The 18978-nt window shown below is 41.3% G+C and overlaps 1 protein-coding gene across 1 annotated transcript in view; it reads left to right on the forward strand.

The window, feature by feature from the left end:
- RANBP17 (RAN binding protein 17) overlaps window positions 1–18978 on the forward strand; it is a 170292-nt gene that overhangs the window by 136039 nt on the left and 15275 nt on the right. Inside the window, exons 23-25 of the mRNA XM_067305085.1 lie at window positions 1048–1262; window positions 2461–2599; window positions 8503–8669. Coding sequence (XP_067161186.1) covers window positions 1048–1262; window positions 2461–2599; window positions 8503–8669 — 521 coding nt within the window. The remainder of the gene's footprint in view (window positions 1–1047; window positions 1263–2460; window positions 2600–8502; window positions 8670–18978) is intronic.

An 18978-nucleotide genomic window follows, 5' to 3' on the forward strand; every position in this document is an offset into this window, starting at 1 on the left:
GTCACAACAGCGAAGTTAGATACCAAAAGCAGGTGAGTTGAGCATATGATCTGTAGACTCTTGTGCTTTTATTTGTAAGAATACTTTTAAAAATGCAAGGTTACGTGTCATTTTTGTCTAGTTAACAAGCATGAGCTGCTGCTGAGTAATAACAGAGTGCAGGAGCAGGCACTTGGTTTCAGCGCAAGCCGGGCTTGCCAAGGGCAACGTCAGTTGGGGCTGACCTAATGAGGCTGCCTCATGGTAGAACTTAAGTGCTTAATCTTTGCTGTGTTCGTTTCCAGTATTTTAGCTCACTTTCATTAATTGCTTCAGGTTATAAAAACACATTTTAGTCATGAAGACAGACTAACTCTGGGGTGTTGTGAGGATGAGCATTAAATTATTACAAGATGCTTAGAAAACTTGGTCATGAGGCCTTATGAACAGTTAGATTGGTATGGAAGGTTGCAGAGGGATCTACTGTGCTGCCGCGCAGCAGAGCCAAAAGTCACTGTTGCCTGTTAATAGCAACAGCAAATATTTACAGTTAGCTGCAATTTTTACATTATAAACATGGAGTTTAATTAAAGTCATTCCCATCTGTGACTGGTAAAATAGAGGCTTTTGTAATGGTCATATTTGTTTTCTGAGGGATATATTAAGTGTGTGTATACATCAGCAACCATCCCAAGAGACCTTCATGGTAATGGATCAAAACTAGGCTATGCTACAGCATGCGAAACTATAAAACCATGTGTTGCTACTCTGTTCAGATTAAGGAATTCAAGCTAAAAGACCCAGTCATGGGTGTAAATCAATAATGGGAATTCCGTAGCTTATATTTTTATTTTTGCATTCTAATCTTTGGTTGCTTTTAAGCTCTAGTCATGCCTACTTAACCAATCTTTTTACATCAACTGCAGAAACAAATTTTCTTGCAAATATTAATGAAAATAAAGACAAATAAAAAAATTAATTTAGATAGTGCCATCAAAATATTGTAGATTTTCAGCCGCTTATATAAGTTTCTTTCTTTCTTTCTTTTCTTTCTTTTTATGAAAACAGGTAATCAGATCCTCTCTCTTGGGACTTTGTCAAAAGATCAGGTTTATCCGTTGAAACTCAAGGGCATTTCCATCTGTTACTCTGCACTCAAATCTGCCTTATGTGGAAATTATGTCAGCTTTGGCGTCTTCAAGTTGTACGGGGACAACCACTTTGACAATGTACTTCAGGCCTTTGTCAAAATGCTGCTTTCAGTATCCCACAGTGACTTGCTAGTAAGCAATTACTCATCTTGGGAGTCTTTACGTGAAATGTGAAATAACACCACCACAGACTTTGTATTGTTATAATGAGACAGAGGGATCTAGAACAGCTCAAACGCAGTTTTCAGTCCAATTACTTGAATTTATTTATATAGCGACATCTAAAACGCAGGTATGATAGAACTGCATATGAGACTGCAGCGTTTCCAGAATTTTCAGTACGCTTGTTTTGAAAAAGCGAAAAGCCAAATTCTGTCCCTTTTTATGGTTGTACACCTATTTAAATTACCTGGGTGCACTGGAAAGCATCCTCACAGATTCAGCTGCTCTGCAATTAGTTTCAATCTGTAAATTGTAACTGTGTATTTTCTACAAAATTTTTAACTTTCTGCAAGATTTTCTGCAAAATCAAAAACTTTAAAACTAAAGTACACTATTTTGCTGTCTTGACTCCATGTTTTCACTTCTCTGTGGGAAGACAGCAAGTCTTGTGCACTATCAGCCTTAATTTGAACTGTGACACTTTCTTGATGCTGTTTTTGTTCAGAACTGCCATTTTCTCGCAGTAAGGGACAAGCTAGATAGTTAGAGGTGGTTAATACCCAGATTTGTGCCTGCCACAAAAAAGACAGCCCTTAGAACTGGAAAAGTTGCTCTCAGACCAAATCAGTGTATTGGCTCTATAGTAAAATATACACATTTGGCACTTTACTAGCAATTCCCAAAATAAATGCCTTAAATAAGGGTTGTTAAGAGCAGGATGCTGATTGTGGCAATGGGTTCAGGCAGGTGCCTTTGCCTGCACGGAGCCTGTTGGCAGTCAGCGAGCTGACGTACAAAGGTGGATCTCGGAGATGCTTTGGGGAAATCTGTGATAAATCTCAACAAGGTTTCCTGCCGAGGTTCCTGCCGGCTGCCGTCCTGTCAAACTGAAGCCCTGAGCACCGTGGTGGGCTGCTTTTGCTAGACTGATACCGTTATGGTATTACAAAGGGTTTATGTTAGACTAATAGTGAGCTTACATTCTGTGGGAAATTTGAAAAGTAGAAATATACCATAAAACAGAAAATATTTTGTCTATAAAAAGGTCCGGATTTAATGGCTAGATTAGAATTGATCACATGATAAAAAATATGTAAAATAATTTTTCTATCGGCTGTTAATGTTGTCAACACCCGTATTTACTATCAATGTATACTTTCTTTTTCAGCAATATCGAAAACTAAGCCAGGCCTACTACCCGCTGTTGGAATGTCTGACCCAAGATCATATGAGTTTCATTACCAGCCTAGAACCCCATGTCCTAATCTATATTCTTACCTCAATATCTGAAGGACTAACTGCACTAGGTAAGAATTACTTAAACTCAGCTAAAGAAAGAATTCAAGGAATAGATACTTAAGATTTATTTGTAACTCCAAAAGTTAATGGAGAGATTTTCAGCGAAACTCAGGCAGAAGTAAAATGTGTTAGTATATTTCCCTGCTTGAGCAGGGGCGTTGGACTAGATGATCTCCAGAGGTCCCTTCCAACCTCCGCGATTCTGTGATTCTATACGTACAAGAATCTGCGGGGCATTGCTTTTATTTGATTGGCATAGCTGTTGTATAAATAGTGCTTATTCTGCACAGGTAGGGTATGATTTGAGAAACTTAGATATCTCTATCAGTAGAAAAAAGAAACTTGATTTTTTTTAATTATTCAGTACTTCCTGAATGTAATTCCACTTTAGAGTGGAATCGGTGTAAAAGAAGCATACTTTGAATAACGATAAAAACGCAGCAGTCTGATTGCAGGTCATTTAATTGTTTTGCACTGTTTAATGTACTCTTTTTACCAGATTACTGTCTGAAAGTTTTATTTGGGGAGGGGATAGTTAAAATTCATTTAGGATATGGAGAAGAAGACAGGGCATTTGGGGGAAGAAAAAATAAATGAGTTACATTTTGATCACATAAGAATATCATGCATTTATAAATTTTTTGACTGGGAAGCTGCCTAAAACCTTACAGTAGTCTTCACTGATTAGGGTGGTGTATTAAGAGAAAAATGGGAATGTCTAACAGTTGTGTGTATAGATGTTTCTCTGTAATAGCTAGTGTTTCTCATTACCGCCAAGTGTCAGTCAAGCCCCAAAGGAAAGCATGAATGCACCGAGACTCACAAAGCATTTGCTATGGCAAACACATTCAGCAGTTCCTGCTGCAAGAGGGAAACCATTCTTAGAGAGCAAATGGGAAGTGAATAGCTAAGCAACAGTAGTAAAGAAGTATTCAGGTCATTATATTATATAATGCTGAAATCCATCTTCCCCCAAATATTTTGAGTGCTTTGTCGTATATAATGATGGTACAGCAATTTCTGCCTGTAGGATGGTTCTGCTGTGAGTCTGCCTGTTTATTGTTCGCAAATGAATATATTGCGCTGAAGGTTGGCTTGATTGACAGCTACCAGTTTAGCAAGCTGTGTTCGTCATCTCTGTTATTATTCCACATTACGTCTCTTCCATTTGAGATATTGGCTATATTCATTTTAATAATTCACTAACATACCAACTTTACTTTAACAATCTCTTTGAAACCCAATTTGGATTCATGCAAAAGAGAGAGAAGAAAATGTAAAAGCTATACACACTTCAGCATTGATGTGGTGTGTTTTTCCCTCAAAAAGTGTTTCTCCTCTCACTCAAGGAGGTGGGGGAGGGTAAGAAAAGTATGTATTTCAAATTGTAGTTTAAAACTTTTGTGTTTTAGGTATTTAGGAGTTTCATCATGAAGAATTATTAATTTTTAGGAGTGTAGATGTTTTCTTAGAAACTTCAATTGATTTGAACTCCTGATATTCTTCTGATAAAAGTATCAACAGAAATTTTAACAGCTCATTTTTTTCATGTTCCCTAAGCCCACAGACTTTCTTAATCAATGGACTCCTTTAGTTCGCCTTTACTTAATATACCTACATCACTTAAAACAAATACAAATGTTGTAGGAGACTAAAACAAAGTGTTTAAGTTTTTTTTTAACTTCATCTAACTTTACTGAAGGTTTGGTACATGATATTCATGTAAGCCATTAAATTCATCTTTTGTGTTCAAAAAATTTTATTTGTGTAGTGAAGTGAGTAGTTTTCCACACTCTTTTAATGACTTGTCCAGATGAATTACTTGTTGAGTGTTTAGCTCTTAATACAGATTTTATCATCATCATGGGAGTTAGTTATCTGTCACTGCATTTGCTTAAGATTTATGCTTCTAAAACTTTGATTCCTTTGAAAATCTTGGTATCCGGGGCATTTCCAACTGTTGGACAGTGAAATAAAAATGTATTTCTTATGAATTAATTTGTCACATACATCCTTATGCCCTTGGTAAGTGGGCAAGTGTAACCCAGTGTAGCTTTTTTCACTGAACTGTATCAATGCCACAAAAAACCATCTCCTCCTAATAGTCGAGTCAGGGCTATAAGCCATCTGAAGGGGAATTGTGTTTTAAACTGATTAGAACATACAAGTCATTTTCAGAAATGCTTATGAAATAGCTTTTTATTTTAGAAATTAAATACCAAGAGATCACTCCTGTTTCATGGAAGAGGGTATCTGACTTTCCCCTATGCCCTTCACATATGCGAAACCTTTGAGGCTCACATTGCAATCAGCTCTAGGATAAACATTCCCCAAATCCTTATTTCTAAGGAATGTGCATTCTGTTTCTGAATACATACCTTGCTTGATTCCACAGTTTAGAAATCCTGCGAAATAATATGTATTCCTTAGGAAGCCCCTAGCAGTAAATCAGCTGTAATGGAAGTCCTCGTCTGAGCTTTCTTGTGAGGATAAACACTCCAATAGTTCTCCTCTAAAGTGTTTACCTGGCTTTTCCACAGCTGACTCAGTGGATCAGAGCCTTTTAATGTAGTCTGCCTGGCATGTTGTCACCCTAATCTCTGTGAAGCTTTTCTAATTCTCATATGATTAATAGTACAGTATGCTATTCATTGAGGAAAAAGGAAAACATTTTTTCTGTCTCGCTGCCTAATTTAGATGTTAAATTGCTAAATCCATTTACTTTCCAGGTTTAGTCTCAAAGGCAAATAATACTGGTATTGAACTGTAAGAAATTGATGGACAGGGAAAATACCACTTAACTCTCTCTCCTTACCTTTATGTGAAAAACAGCCCAAAATCTTTTAATTTGCAGCGATTCAGTAATGTCATCAAACTGTTCAAAACCAATTTCCCTTTCAGCATGCTGTTATCATGTTGTTAAGACCAAAAGGCATCCTCAAGTTGTTTGGTTTTTTGTTGACTTTTTTTTTGATAACATAACATACATACTCAATATTCAGTTACTTGAGCTAATGGCTGCTTGGGATTACCTACATAAGGCAAAAACACACAGATAATAAAAAAGTGCATGTTAATTCAGCCCTAAAAGCATAAAATGAATGCACGCTGGAGAAAAAGAAAACAAAAAGGGCCAGTCGATGATGATGTTGATGGGTGCCCAGAGTCATCAGCCTTGTCACCTCCCCACCACCAGCACCTACCTAGCCAGCAGGTATGAGCCCAGTTTGGTATGAACAAAGTTGTACTGAACTATTACTGGAGCCACACTGCTGACACACATGGAGCTAGTTTTGGCATCTTGTGTGACCACAGTCTGCTTGCTTAAAAACCCCCCAAATTAGCTCACAGATAATAAGAGCTGACTGGAAGTGAGAAACTTGGTTTGACTGCATTTTTTCCTGATTATCCAAGCTTTCATCTCAGTGTCTTTTTTACTCTCTCTATTCTATCTTTTCCATCCATTTCTTCTCTCTATAGCCTAGAATTAGTAGCTCCTTGTTTCACTTTATTCTATTTATTTGGTTGGCTGGCTTGTCTCATTAAGATTTAGTGAGAAGCTATTCTGCTCCACCACAAGGTTCCACATGCCCAGAAGAGTCATTCAAGGGAGTTTGCTTGACGCTCCCTGTCTGTTATATCCTTGCAATCAAAAGGAAAAATGAGCATAGAGAAGCATATTTGATATATAGTTATGGGTAAATTTAAGTAGCTCTTAACACTCATATCAGATTCTCATGAGCAAATGATAGCATAGACCTGTCTGCTGTCCTGCTAAAATCACTTACTGTCGAATGTAAAATATCTACTTGTACAGTATCAGCATGTTTAGAACTACTGCTGTTTTGTAAACTGATGATAGTGATTTACTTTGTATTATTCAATTTAAAAAGAAATAGAGTTAAGCACTGGTTTAGAAATACAGCAGAGCCCTCCTATGAAATATGTATTTTCAAATATCTCACTTGTTGTTATTGATGGTGATTCAATTCCACCATGAATTGCATTTCTAGTTTATATGCAGGACTCTCTTAGTTGCGAGCACAATGAGCGCCAGATTCTGCCATCTGCTGTGGCGAGAATCGTAGCTTTGAACTCAGCCTGGTGCAGGCAACGTTTTCGAAGATCCTGCTCTGTTGAATTCAGTCGTGGGAAGTCCCTTGGTCCAGTGGAGACAGAGTCAAGACATCCTAGCTCACTTCCGTGAGCTGTTAGATCCCTTTAACCTCCTGCTGTAAGTCAGCCAGATGCTTTGGAGAATCAAGTCTTAGGAGTCCATTTGTAGCTGGCTTGCCTGTAAATGTTTTCTCAGTATTTATTTCAAAATGCTCTTAGAAAAACAGAATTAGTTTTTAGGTGGCAAAGAGTTAACAGTGTCAGCACAGAGCTTAAGGAGTTAAACAGACACAGATCAAAATACTTCAGTGTCTAGAGGGATGTGTTTAAATGAACACTGCAAGGTTGGCAGGCCTCCAAATTAGCGTAGTTTAAAGAATTCAAGGTACATTTAATTGGATCCTTCTAATCCCTTTTCCCTCAAAATGAGCATTTTAACAGTTTAATTCCTTTTGCAACCCCCACACATCTCTTACTCCAGTGGCCCATCTAAAATAAATACTGTGAACTACAAAGGGCCTGGAGAAGTTCTAGCTGAAGTCGGTGGAAACAGGATAGAGTCCTAAATGCTCCTCTCATTTGGATACGGTGTTTGCAATTGCAGAGAATCTCAGTTATGGCTAAACCGTGCACTCAGCAAAGTAAAGCAGTGAATGTGTACACAGAGCTTGGCTGGTGTTGGTGTCGTGAGGAACTAGCAGTTCTTTAAAAATGCGTCTCTAACCAAAACTACAAAACTGGAGCTGAGAGAGATCACAGTTGCAAATGTTAAAGTTGCAGCCACTGTTCATGGGTCCAAGAAGTCTCTCAGGTGTCAGGCCAGAAGGAGACAGCAGCTGGTAAGGGGGAAGGGCTGCACTACTATTTTCAAGAGGAAGAGGAAAGGCGAGTGCGTGAGCAACAAGGACCAAAACACTATTATCCTCATCATGCTGATGCATATAAGTGAACAGAATCCTCCTTCACAGCAGCGGCACAGCAGGCAACACCTAGCAACAAAATAACTTACATAAATCAGGCAGACACGTTTACTCTGCAAGTAGGTTTAAGCTTTTAATCTCCGTTACGTATAGAAACAGTAAGTAAAGATATGAAGTGGCTTTTGCTTCTGCTTTCCAACAGTATCCTTTGCTGTCATGAGTTTCTGTTTTGGGGACGTTTATGAAATATTAGCCAGTGACCATTGTTACATTGCCAGCTGTACTTAATATATTTTGACCTACTTGATTGTTAGCTGTTAAATAAAGCAACCACTGCCTGTTCTGTGATCACCTTTTTATTACCTTTCACGGCCCTGGTTCATCGTTTGCTGTCTGACGTACTGATTGTAAGCTACATGGGGCAGGGAAGCATTAAGAAATACTACTTGATAGAAACCTGGACAATAACTCTTCTGATTTATCCTTGACTCTTCAGTAGGGAGATCAAAACAGAATTTTAGTTTTCAGGCATCTGGAGTCTTCTGAATGTGAAACTGAATACCAGTAAAATCGCGCTATGCACTTCTCAATATGCAGAGCAGTGGCTGCATTCATACAGGATCCCACAAAAATTCATAGGACTTTTAGTAGATGGAGGTATCCAGGCACTCATGAAGTGAAGGATTGATACTGCTGTGTGTAAAAGTAATCTTCAGAGCTGGTCACTTCATTCATCAGAAATAGTCTTGGTGATGAATCAGTTAGCCTAAGGTCAGAAAGATTACTAAAGTTAAGCTCTCTGAGTACGACAAAATATCTCTATTAATTTTTCTTTTATGGAAACAATTTCAAAACTTCTCTTTCTTTTAATGCAGATACAATTGTCTCCTCCAGTTGTTGCGCTAGTTTAGACTACATTGTTACCTACCTCTTCAAGCACATAGCTAAAGAAGGCAAGAAGACTGTAAGATGTAGAGCAGTTTCACAGGATGGACAAAGATTGCTTCATTTCATGCAGCAGAACCCAGAAGTATTACAGCAGGTGAATCATTAAATTTCTGGTTTTTTTCTGATTTCCTAATAGTATTGAACACCAGGGTAATGGTGGCCATTTAGTAACAGAATGAACCTCCATAAGCAGGTATGCAACCCTGACCAGCTTCAGCTGTGTTCTCATGATGACTAAAGATGGAAGATATTTTCCGTCATGCTGAAAAGCATGGATACTGTACTTTGCTCTATGTTCCTATCTTAAAACTTCTTATTTGTGTTTCATTTTTGTTCATAAAATCAGGTATGAGAGATCACCAATACATTTCTGTAGAAAGATGGTAGAGAAAACTCTCTAAAATATTTTAGGAGGAAGATGAATTTATGGCATTGAACCACACATTTTGGTAGTTAGATGTGTAAGTTGAATGACTGTTTGCTATTGAGTTTGAATATTTTATTTTGCAGTAGGTGACTCATAGTTGGATTTTTCAGCTAAAGGTAAATACAATAGAAACTAAATTTGGTACTTCTGAAAAGGAAGTGGTCGCTGCAGTGCTTAGGAAGATTCACCCTTCCCAGCTCATTCATGTTTATTGTAGCCCGAGTGCATTATGGTGAGATTAAGATGTTAATAGTTACGTGTCTCCAAATTTACTTTATGCCCTATTCCGTTAAAACTTCAGTAAACTATTTAAACATGTGTATGTACAAGAATTCCTGGATTCCTGATACAGTTCCAAAGACACCATTTCAGGAGACACATTTCACAAGTCTGGAGGCTTTAACAAAAACAGAAGATGTTATCAAAATGCAGGTGGCTGTTGTGGTTATCTTTGTGTTTTTCTAATAGGTATGCTGTCATTTGGAGAAAAACTGATGTACCGTTACAGTCATCACACAGTTATTACTGTCATTTGTTTACTATTCTCATTGAAGGTGAAAAGTAACTAATGGTAACTAATATATTCCTGACAGTATATAGCATATTGTGAGAATATCAATAATGTTTATTATTGACATCATTATCAGAATATGATGCGATTTCCTTGTCACGGTACTCGTGTTTTACTTGTCTAATAGGAGTTTTGCGGAAACTAGCAAAGAAGTCAGCGTTTGATTATGTCAGATTATTCAGTATAGTAGCCTGTGTACAAGGACTTGAATGTGAAGGACAGAATAGCAACCTGGACTCTGGACTTTCTTGCATGTGCGGCATCCTTCACGTAATATTTTATCTGTTAATATGCAGTAATCTTTCAATTTGCAGTGTATGACTAAGCGGTGATCTGTCTTTATTAACTTCATATTCTGTAGAATATATTATATTTATTTTGAACGCAGGCTTTCACATCCTCTTTTAAATATTAATGGCTGGTCTCTAGTAGTCAGCATAAATATGATTTGCATTAGCACTAGTCATATCATATTGAGTGCCTCTGATGTCAACTACTCAGTGTACTAATATCTGACATCATCTCCCGAGGTCACTGACAACTTTGACCTTTATTCTCATGCACAGTTTCTGTAGTCTCAGAAGCTCTTTTGAATTGATTTGAAATTTTGACTCTTCCCTTTATGAGGCAGTAAAATTGATAATTATTCAGATGGGAACTGAGCACTGAGTGAAAAATCAATTCCACCCGCTCTCTGCTGCGTATAAAATTACTTCTGAGTCTGCTGGACTGAACGGATGGCCAAGGTAAAAGCAGCAGGCAGAAATCGTGGAGAGGATTAGCTGGACGAAACTAATAGCCTAAAGGGATGGCTTTGGAGATGAGGGAGTGGGCCGGTTGGGGGTTATTATCAGCAATGATGGGACTCATTGATCATATGTTTACATCAGGTTTCCATTGGGTTATAAATCAGCCCTGAATGGAAACGCAACCCAAGGCCTCGCGCTTTACCAGAGGGACGAGGTATTAGATTATTCTCATTTTCACACTCGGATGAAAAGTGAGACATTGATTATTCATCGGCTGGCCATTAAACACTGTTTTTATAGATGATTTGACTATCGTGGAAGCTAATGAACAAGGTTGCTGCTTCATAACCAGCGGTTTCAGTTTTCAAGACATCTGTGTCGGTTAAGTAATGCATAACCCTATTAAAAGGAATGGGTTACAAATTGCTTAACAGTGCTGAAAAACTAGACCCTAATGACTAATTGTGCTTTGAGTTTAGAGAGGTTTGTCAGCTCTTTAAACTAAACTGATGCAATGATAACTGCAATTATTTACTAGTCGGAGCACTTTTTCCAGAAGTGCAGCCAGGTACCTGCACTTCCCCGGCCTGCGAGCAGCGGCCCCTCGGGCTGCGCCCTGAGCGGGGGGCTCCGCCGCGCCTCCGCTACGTCACTTTTTCGCTTTTAAGCAGAAAGAGAAACTGCTCTGGGCTCTTTTCTCGGAACGGCGGCTCCTGATTTTTGCCCCCGCTCCGCGCCCGCCGCCGCCCAGCGGGGCCGCGCCCGCTCCCCCTGCGGCGGGCGGCTCCGCCCGGCCGGGGGCAGGGCCGGGGCCTGAGGAGGCAGCGCCCCGCGCCGCCGCGGAGCGCCGATCTGGCGGTAGGTGCTCCTTTAGCCACGCCTTGGCAGGGAAAATCCCGCCGGGATAGGCGCTCGAGGCGGCGCGCCAGGGGGGAGAGCGGGGGGCGTGGGGGGGGGGCGGGCACTGCCCCGCAGCGGCGGCGCCCTCTGCCGGCGGGACGGGGCAGCGCGGGGGCCCCGGGCGCGAGCGCCTCCCGCGGGGCAGCGGGGAGCGGGCGCGGCGCGGCCCCCTCTGCGGCTCGGGCCGCCCCCGCGGCGGCGGCGCCCGCGTCGTGCAGCACCTCCTGCAGGGCTGGGGAGCGGGCAGCAGCCGGGGCGAGGCCTTCCCGCCGGCCTTGCTCGTGCGGGGGCGGTGCGGCGCCGGGCGCGGCCCGGCGAGGGGGTGCGAGTCCCTGGCTGAGGCTCGCGTCTCCTCTAGCCCCGCAGCGGGGAGCTGGTGTGGTGTTAGAGCCCGCTAGTTCGTGTTTTCTGTGCTTAGGTAGGTCCCGTAGCAGCTCCGCTTTTGCATGGTAAATGTGACCCTACCAAGCAGCAGCTATAGAAAACGTAGAAGCAAAACAACTTTATAATATTTTTGTTTAAGTTATGGCACTCTTTTAAAACCTACCTATGGCTGTTGACTTTGGCCTTGCTTTTTTCGGTGCCACAGGCTTTTCTTTTCCTGGGCAAGCTCCTTCGTCTGAGCTTCGTCTGCAAACAACCGCTTCAAGAAGATGTCTTGCAGCTAAACCCAATTAACTTGCATAAAGTAATTTGAGATATACGGGTAGAAAGCACTATTAAATTTATTAAATTCAACTATTGCTGTTACATCATGTTGTATTAAAAGAACTTTAATAAATAATTTTAAAAGGCTTCTACCTTCATATGCTATCATTTCAGGAGTGATGTTTTGATGTCAGATAAAACAGGTGAAGCCCATATTTGCTCCGTTTTATAAATGAAAGTGTGATTTTTTGCTACCTCTATCTTCTGTTATGCTCATCTTGTAGAATTGTACAGATCAGGCTGTTAGTCCCATTTTGGAATGGTAAAGTACTATTTGTGTTAGTTCTTCCCCCAAATCAATCAGTTTTGTAGCGTCTTCCACGCACAGTTCTGACAAATGTTCTCAACAACCATGCGTGATAGGTAAAGAATTCGTTTGCTTCCCCACTGTTGAAATAAGTCCGTGCTTGATGTAGAAGGGGATAATTGTTTGGTTGGCTGGTTCAATAGAAACAGCATTTCAGTGACAGTTCAGCGATCACTTCTCTTTCGGGGCTTTTCTTGCAGAGGTGCATTATGTATAGGGGTGGCGATGAGGAAGGTTATTGCATGGCGATTACATTCTGCGTATCATCCTCAGGAAAACCTTGTGGATAATGACATTGACTTTTTTTTTTTTTGGTAAGTTTGAACATTGTGCAAATGTTTAGCCGAGGTCTGCACGGTGGCCGTGCCAAGAAACAGTATGCGGCCAAAGCAGCCTCTTTGACTTGCTGGTGCCTGCGAGGTTGTGCGCGCTGTGTGGCCTGCCCAGAGGTGGGGAGGCGCCGCATGCCGCCTCGGCAGGGCCAGCAGCACACCAGAAGGTGCCCGCCGCCTGGCTCGGCAGCCCGGGCGCTGCCTGCCCGCCCGCAGGTGGGCTCTGCTCCGCAGCCCCTGCGCTTCTGAGCAGAAACTGTTGCGGGCTGGGTGGCTGCGGAGCGAGGCCGCGTCTGCGCTGAGCCCTGCCCGGGGATCAGCGCTTCTGGGGGCAATAGCGAGGCGTGCTGCAGCGGGCAGAAACCGGCAGGGCAGGGGAAGAGCTGGCGGTTGTCGTGGTGGGCGATATGGTGGAGAGCTGCAGTACGCAGACTGGAGAGGGGTCTCTAAGGAAGGTGGGAGTGTTGCAGTAGGCAGCGGAAAGGTATGCAAGTGAGCAGAGGGATGGGGAGCTTTGGGGAGGTGGGTAGTGGTGAGTGCGGTAGTGCTGAAGAAGGAGCAGGGACAGGGCGGGCAGTACTGCAGTAACAGGAGGATGTGTGCCTTAGTGTTCATAGCTAAAATCATCAACAGCATGCTTGTTGGAGCTGAGCACTCGTGACTTAGAGCTTAACAGGGTGACTAAGATGCACTAAATGAGGCAGCACAGCCACACTGTATAGTAAATGTCTAACAGAAAATAAAGATGCCAGTAGCAATGAAAAAACAAGTGGTATTACTAACATAAAAATGTATTATAAATTGCCACTTTCCTTTTTTCCCTTTTATGTAGTAAAATCAGCAATGTTTTGTTTTTCAGATAAACCTCAGTGTCATATACAGCTAGTGTGGAGCTATGCACAGTAATTGAAATAAAAACATCAAGAGGAGATGTCTTTATAACGCACGCTTCTTGGTCCACGCAGAGTAATCTGTGCAGAAGCAGTAGCATATAAGCACATCATGAAAAAAAATCTGAATTGTACTGACAGAGCTCAGTTGTGCAAGGTGCTGAGTACCTGAGCACCCTGAGCCACCCATTTGAGCATATTAATATTAGGAGCAGATCAAAGCCACAGGTGAGATGGTTCCTCTGCTGAAAATTAAGTGTGTGTTTAAATGCTCTGCTGAATGAGGACCAGAGCTCGCAGCTTTGCAGGCTTGAGCCTTGAAAGGTTTGGTACAGCAGTGAGAGAGATTTTCACTGGGACATCTGTTTTCAACCTCTTAGTACAATTTAAAAATGTTATCCAATACTATCATAACTTTCTTTATTAATTGAAAGGGATGGAAATACACCAGATGTAGCCCAAGCCAGCAGAGACTTGGGTGGCTAAGCAACAGAATAGGCAGCATATTGAGTGAGCCAAAATTCAGTCTCAAAGTCATTTATTTTAACCAGTGACAATACATTTAGACTCTAGTGTTTCGATATGATTGATGGTTTAATATCATATATAATTTTTTTAATGAAGGGAACCCATTTAAATATGTTAACATTTGCACTAGTAGTCTCCCATGTACATAACTACATTTAATCATTACTCTGATTGTTTTTGTGGTTGTGTAATTTGTATCAGCAAAATAACTATGTCAAAACCATCTTATCTTAATGAAAAATACGGTTACTTTTTTTTCATACACACTACTTACTGCACATGTATAAAGGCAGCAGCAACCCAGGTCTCAAGTATATTGCTAAACATATAGCTATCGCTACATAAGTGCTGTCGGTTAAGAAATCAAAAATATTAATGAGCTTAGTGTCTCTTCTAATACTGCTTTGTTTAAAGCCATGTTGTGGTTCATTGTCATGTGAATCAAGTAATTAGATTTTAAGACTTTTAGTGTTAAAATACATCATCATTAGTGATGTATCCGAAGATTTCATGCTCTTAATAATGGCACTAAATCAAATTGGGAATCTCCTCTTAATCATCGAAGCCGTGATACGGTTTACGCAAACAGTTCCTGGGCTGGAGAGAAGTTTCGTTCCACGAAGTAACAAGTATTGTCCAGAATTCGCGTCCGGAACAAAAAGCTGCAATTCGGCTCGCAGCGCAAACCGCGAGGGGCGTCAGTGTTGGATGTGCCCCCTCGGGCTAGGCAGCTGGTGTGTGTATGCTTTTGTTTATCAGTTGCTGGTTTATGTAGCCTTTAGGCCAGCGCATGAAACAATTGCTCCTACAGGGTCAGCTGCTGGTCAGAAGCAAAGTAAGAAAAGACTTTGCGTTAAAACGCGTCAGCCATAATTTTAGTGCAGCTGGCACCTGCTACTGGTGCACAGTGGGAGGGTTAGAGGTCAAAGAGGCAGTTGTTCTAAACTCAGTGATGGCTTAAAGGGACTTGTAGATTAATCTGCTTTATTAACTTCTGTATATTAGATAACTATTGCAGTGAATGACAGTCCGTCTTTCTGAATAAGTCCCTTCACCTCTTTCTCTTTTAAATTGGCTTTTGAGTAATGAATATTAAATAGAATGCATTTCAGGGTAATTAAATGAAAGCATTAGGGTGATGTTGTTTTACAATCATATCTATAAGTTTCTTGTAGGTTTATCTTACATTATTACTGTTCGTTGCTTTTTGCTAGTGGAACAAAAAGCATAAATGTTTCAATTAAAGAAGAAGAACTGGCTGTATTTCTCAATAACCTTGTGTCTTCTATGCAGCGTAAATATTTTCAAAAAGCAAATAAGTTTAAGGAGAAGTATAAAAATGTTTTATTCCTTGTTTACTGAGTACAATGTAATATTTTACGTTACTTGGAAGTGTTCAATTTCTGCTGTCCGTGGTTGTTTTATATAAAATACTAAGAGGTGCTGGTTTGGGGAAGGGCAGGAAATATTGCCATTCAGTAGAATCTAACTAGCGATATGAATAGCACCAATAATTTTGTAAAATTCACATTATAATTCAAAATCCAGTTAGAAGTGATGCTTGCAGTCTGGAAAGAAAGCAATATCTTTACAAAATGGATAGGGAAAGGTGACAATACATTCCACGATCGTCTACTGGCAGATTTGCTGTGTGAGTAATGAAACTTGTTCTCAGTGAACAAACACCCTCCCCTTCCCCCATCGGGAAAAAATTAAATTTAAATTTCTAGAATAGCAGTGACTTCCAGGGATGCTTAATTGCTGTTGGGTATCATAGCAATGGCCCATCAAAGCTTATCGTGGGGAGGCGATGCTTGCGTGGAGATGCAGTGCGTGACGAGGAATTGCCGCTGAGGTCTGACCTGGTCAGTGGCCACTCTGAACATGGGAGAAGGTGTGCAGCCGGTGCAAAAGGCTCTGGCGTTGCAGAGAACCAGGGACCAGCATGCACTAAGTACATTTTTTTTAATTTAAATTTTCCAATTTCTAGAACTCTAGTATTTACCTCAAAATTCACATCATTTCCTAGGCTAATATATTGCTGTTCTCTCTCTTTTTTTTTTTTTTTTTTGGTGACCCTGTGACATTCATGTTTTCACAAGGTCTGGAAACTTAGTGGGTTATTTTTTTCTTGGTGGTTACTTGCTTGGGTTTTGCAGTGAAAACTGAGGCTCTCATGTATTTACATGTCTCCAGGAACCTGCACAGTAAAAAAATATATATATATGAAAGTATTCTGAAGATTCAAAACAGATCGGTGAGATTTGGCAACACCGTTAGTTTAGTTTAGTTTAGCTTTACCAAAAGCTTCCAATTCTTTGCTGGGCAAATCAGGGACGAGAGACAGTTTAGCTGTTGCAAGAACGCCACACACAAAAGACTGCTACCGAGCACAGCGTTTGACCTTTCGGTATCACCGTCTTTCTGAATTCCTGTTTCGTTTCCCTTTAAAAAAAAAAAAAAATTAAAAATGAAGTGTGTGCAGGCATCCTTTAAAATCTTTTTAGTGTGACAAGTAAAGTAATCTTCTATTGATACTTAAAAGTCCATCTGCAGAAATTCAGCGCAAATGTTGATAGAGACGCAATATCTATTGAAATGTTGAGTGTCAAACTGCCAGGGTAATGTATTTAGTATGAAATATAATATTCAGTGCATTTTGTTTTGATGACTGCATGAAATAGCCTTGTGCTCTTACCCTTTGTTGTTGTTGTGAAAGATGATATTTGCTAAGAAGTGTTGGTGACTATTCAAGACGCAGTGGCAATATGCTTATTACCATCTTTATCATCTGTCTTTTATGTTTATTTGCAATAGCTTCAGTTACAGTTCAGTTCATCGGAAATGGGAAAATACTTTTAATTGTTACACAATTAGAATTAATTTATGAACGGTTTGAAAGCAGAAAAGGCTTGAAGTTGTTAGGCAATCCTTAATTAATACTTTAATTAGCCTGTTTAAGTTCTGAGCTAGTACGCTGCCCTGCTGAAATTGAGTAGGTCACTGCTTTATAGAGGATCTTTGACTAGTGTTTGAAGTCAGGCTTCTGGGTTTCTCACCCTGATTTCCTTCAAGGTGTGGGTTAAAAGCCCAGCCTGCCTCCTTGTCCCTGCTGATTATATCCGTATCAGTGCTAAACTAAGGTAGATACCGGTAAAATAATTACCCTGGTGTAATTTCCTCTGTAGTACTGGTTACTGTTGCTGGGGGGGGATGCCTCTGGGTCTGCTCCTGGCAGACGTCCACACCGTTTGAGCCTACTTTCAAGCTGCCTGCAAAGCCCAGCTGCCTTGTGGCAAGCAACATCAGGGCTCTTGTAAAAGAGATCCCCAAATCTCCTGGTGCTGCTGCAAGGGCAGCTGGGTTACGTGATAGATGCCAGGCTGGGCTCGACTTGCAGATGAGTGCAAGCTTGAGCCCAAGTGAACAGCTACTCCGCGGCGTGCAGGGTTTGTCCCTGAGGGCTGCACGGAGCCTTGCCTGCACACAAGCGTGCTGCTGCTCAGCGGCAGCGTGAGGCAAGTTCAGACTCGGGGATAAGCCCCCGCTCAGGGTGAGATACCTTGAAGTTGCTTGGACTAGGAATTTAGAGCTGACCTCTTGCTCTGCCTTTCCCTCCATAGGTAGCTTTTCCCATATCTAGAACCTTTCTGTAGATGAAGTTTGAGATTAACCTCCAGCTGGTTTTAGGCTAAATGCTTCTATTTTTCCAGTGATGGTAGTCTCTGGTCTTGTCTTCCCTCCCCACACGACTGGCATTTTGGAAGGCCTTCCTGTAATAGAGGGATCAGAAAACTAGTGATCCCAGTTCCTATGCTGAAATCCTACTGCAATGTTGAAAATCCCCAGCTGTTTTTGTGCTCCCACTCCCAGCAAGTGATGCAAGGGAAGGCCCCAGTGCATTTCTCAGGAGCTGGAGAAGAGAAGGGTGACAGCTCATGTTCGAGGAGTTTAAGAAATATATACACTGTAAGTCCTAGTGCCAGCTGAAGGGACAAATGGAAGATTTAGATGCAGGAGCATTTTCATTCCTGGAGATACTCTTGCTGAAGGCAATTGGTGTAGGTGAAACTGCTGTTCCCTCCTCCCAAGAGGATTAAGTAATCTGTGACCGGTTGTTTGTTCAGAGATGCAGGCAGTAGACACTGACTTCTTCTGTTGTCACCTCTCAGTGAAGAGTGCTGGTTCTGCGAGACGGGAGAGCTCCTTGCTGTGCCGGCTGGAAAGCCCGCTACGGATCTTCCTCAGTAACGACACTGACTGTGTTGCACAAAGGCCTAAACCTAGCTGTCTCCTCATTACTGCTAAAAGCAGAGAGGAATGTGTGTTAATTTTTTAATAAGAATTTTTAAGAACTTGGCCTATTCCTGCACCAAACCTATGTGCAAATTGTGACCAATTGTATGTTCCAAAAGCTCTGGTTGATCAGAGTTCTGCCGTTCTTAAAAAACGCTGTTGTGCTGCACGTTCCCAGCTGCCTGCTTACAAACGGCTGAGTCTGAAATAAGCAGCATGGGTCAACCTAAAATGGCCACTACAACATCTACAACTGAAAATCTCTGAATACTACCAGCTTAAAAAAAAAATCAGATTATGAGTTAATTTCACAATCATAAGTTATTCCAGCCTGAGGTAGAATAATTTTCTATCGGGGAGCACAGATGGGTAGGCAAAAAGAAGCTGTGCAGATAACATGAGTTTGTAAACATCTGTCAGCTGCACCAGCTACCCAAACACAGAATCTAGCACTTCAGGCAGTGTGGGAGTACGTGACACTCAACAGAGGGCTTACGTGAAATTCAGCACAGGCAGAAGCAAGTGAGTGCACCCTGGAAGGTAATAATTAATGAAATGTATCCCCGTTCCCTGCAGAGAGAAGGTATTTCATTCATCAGACGTCTTCCCTGGTGCTGGAGGTAACTGTTCCCGTCGTTAATGTAGCCGATCCTTACACTAGGCAAAACTGTCCATCCCACGAGACGCACTGCTTT

Source organism: Apteryx mantelli, chromosome 14 (genome assembly GCF_036417845.1).
Source record: "Apteryx mantelli isolate bAptMan1 chromosome 14, bAptMan1.hap1, whole genome shotgun sequence".
NCBI lineage: Eukaryota > Metazoa > Chordata > Aves > Apterygiformes > Apterygidae > Apteryx > Apteryx mantelli.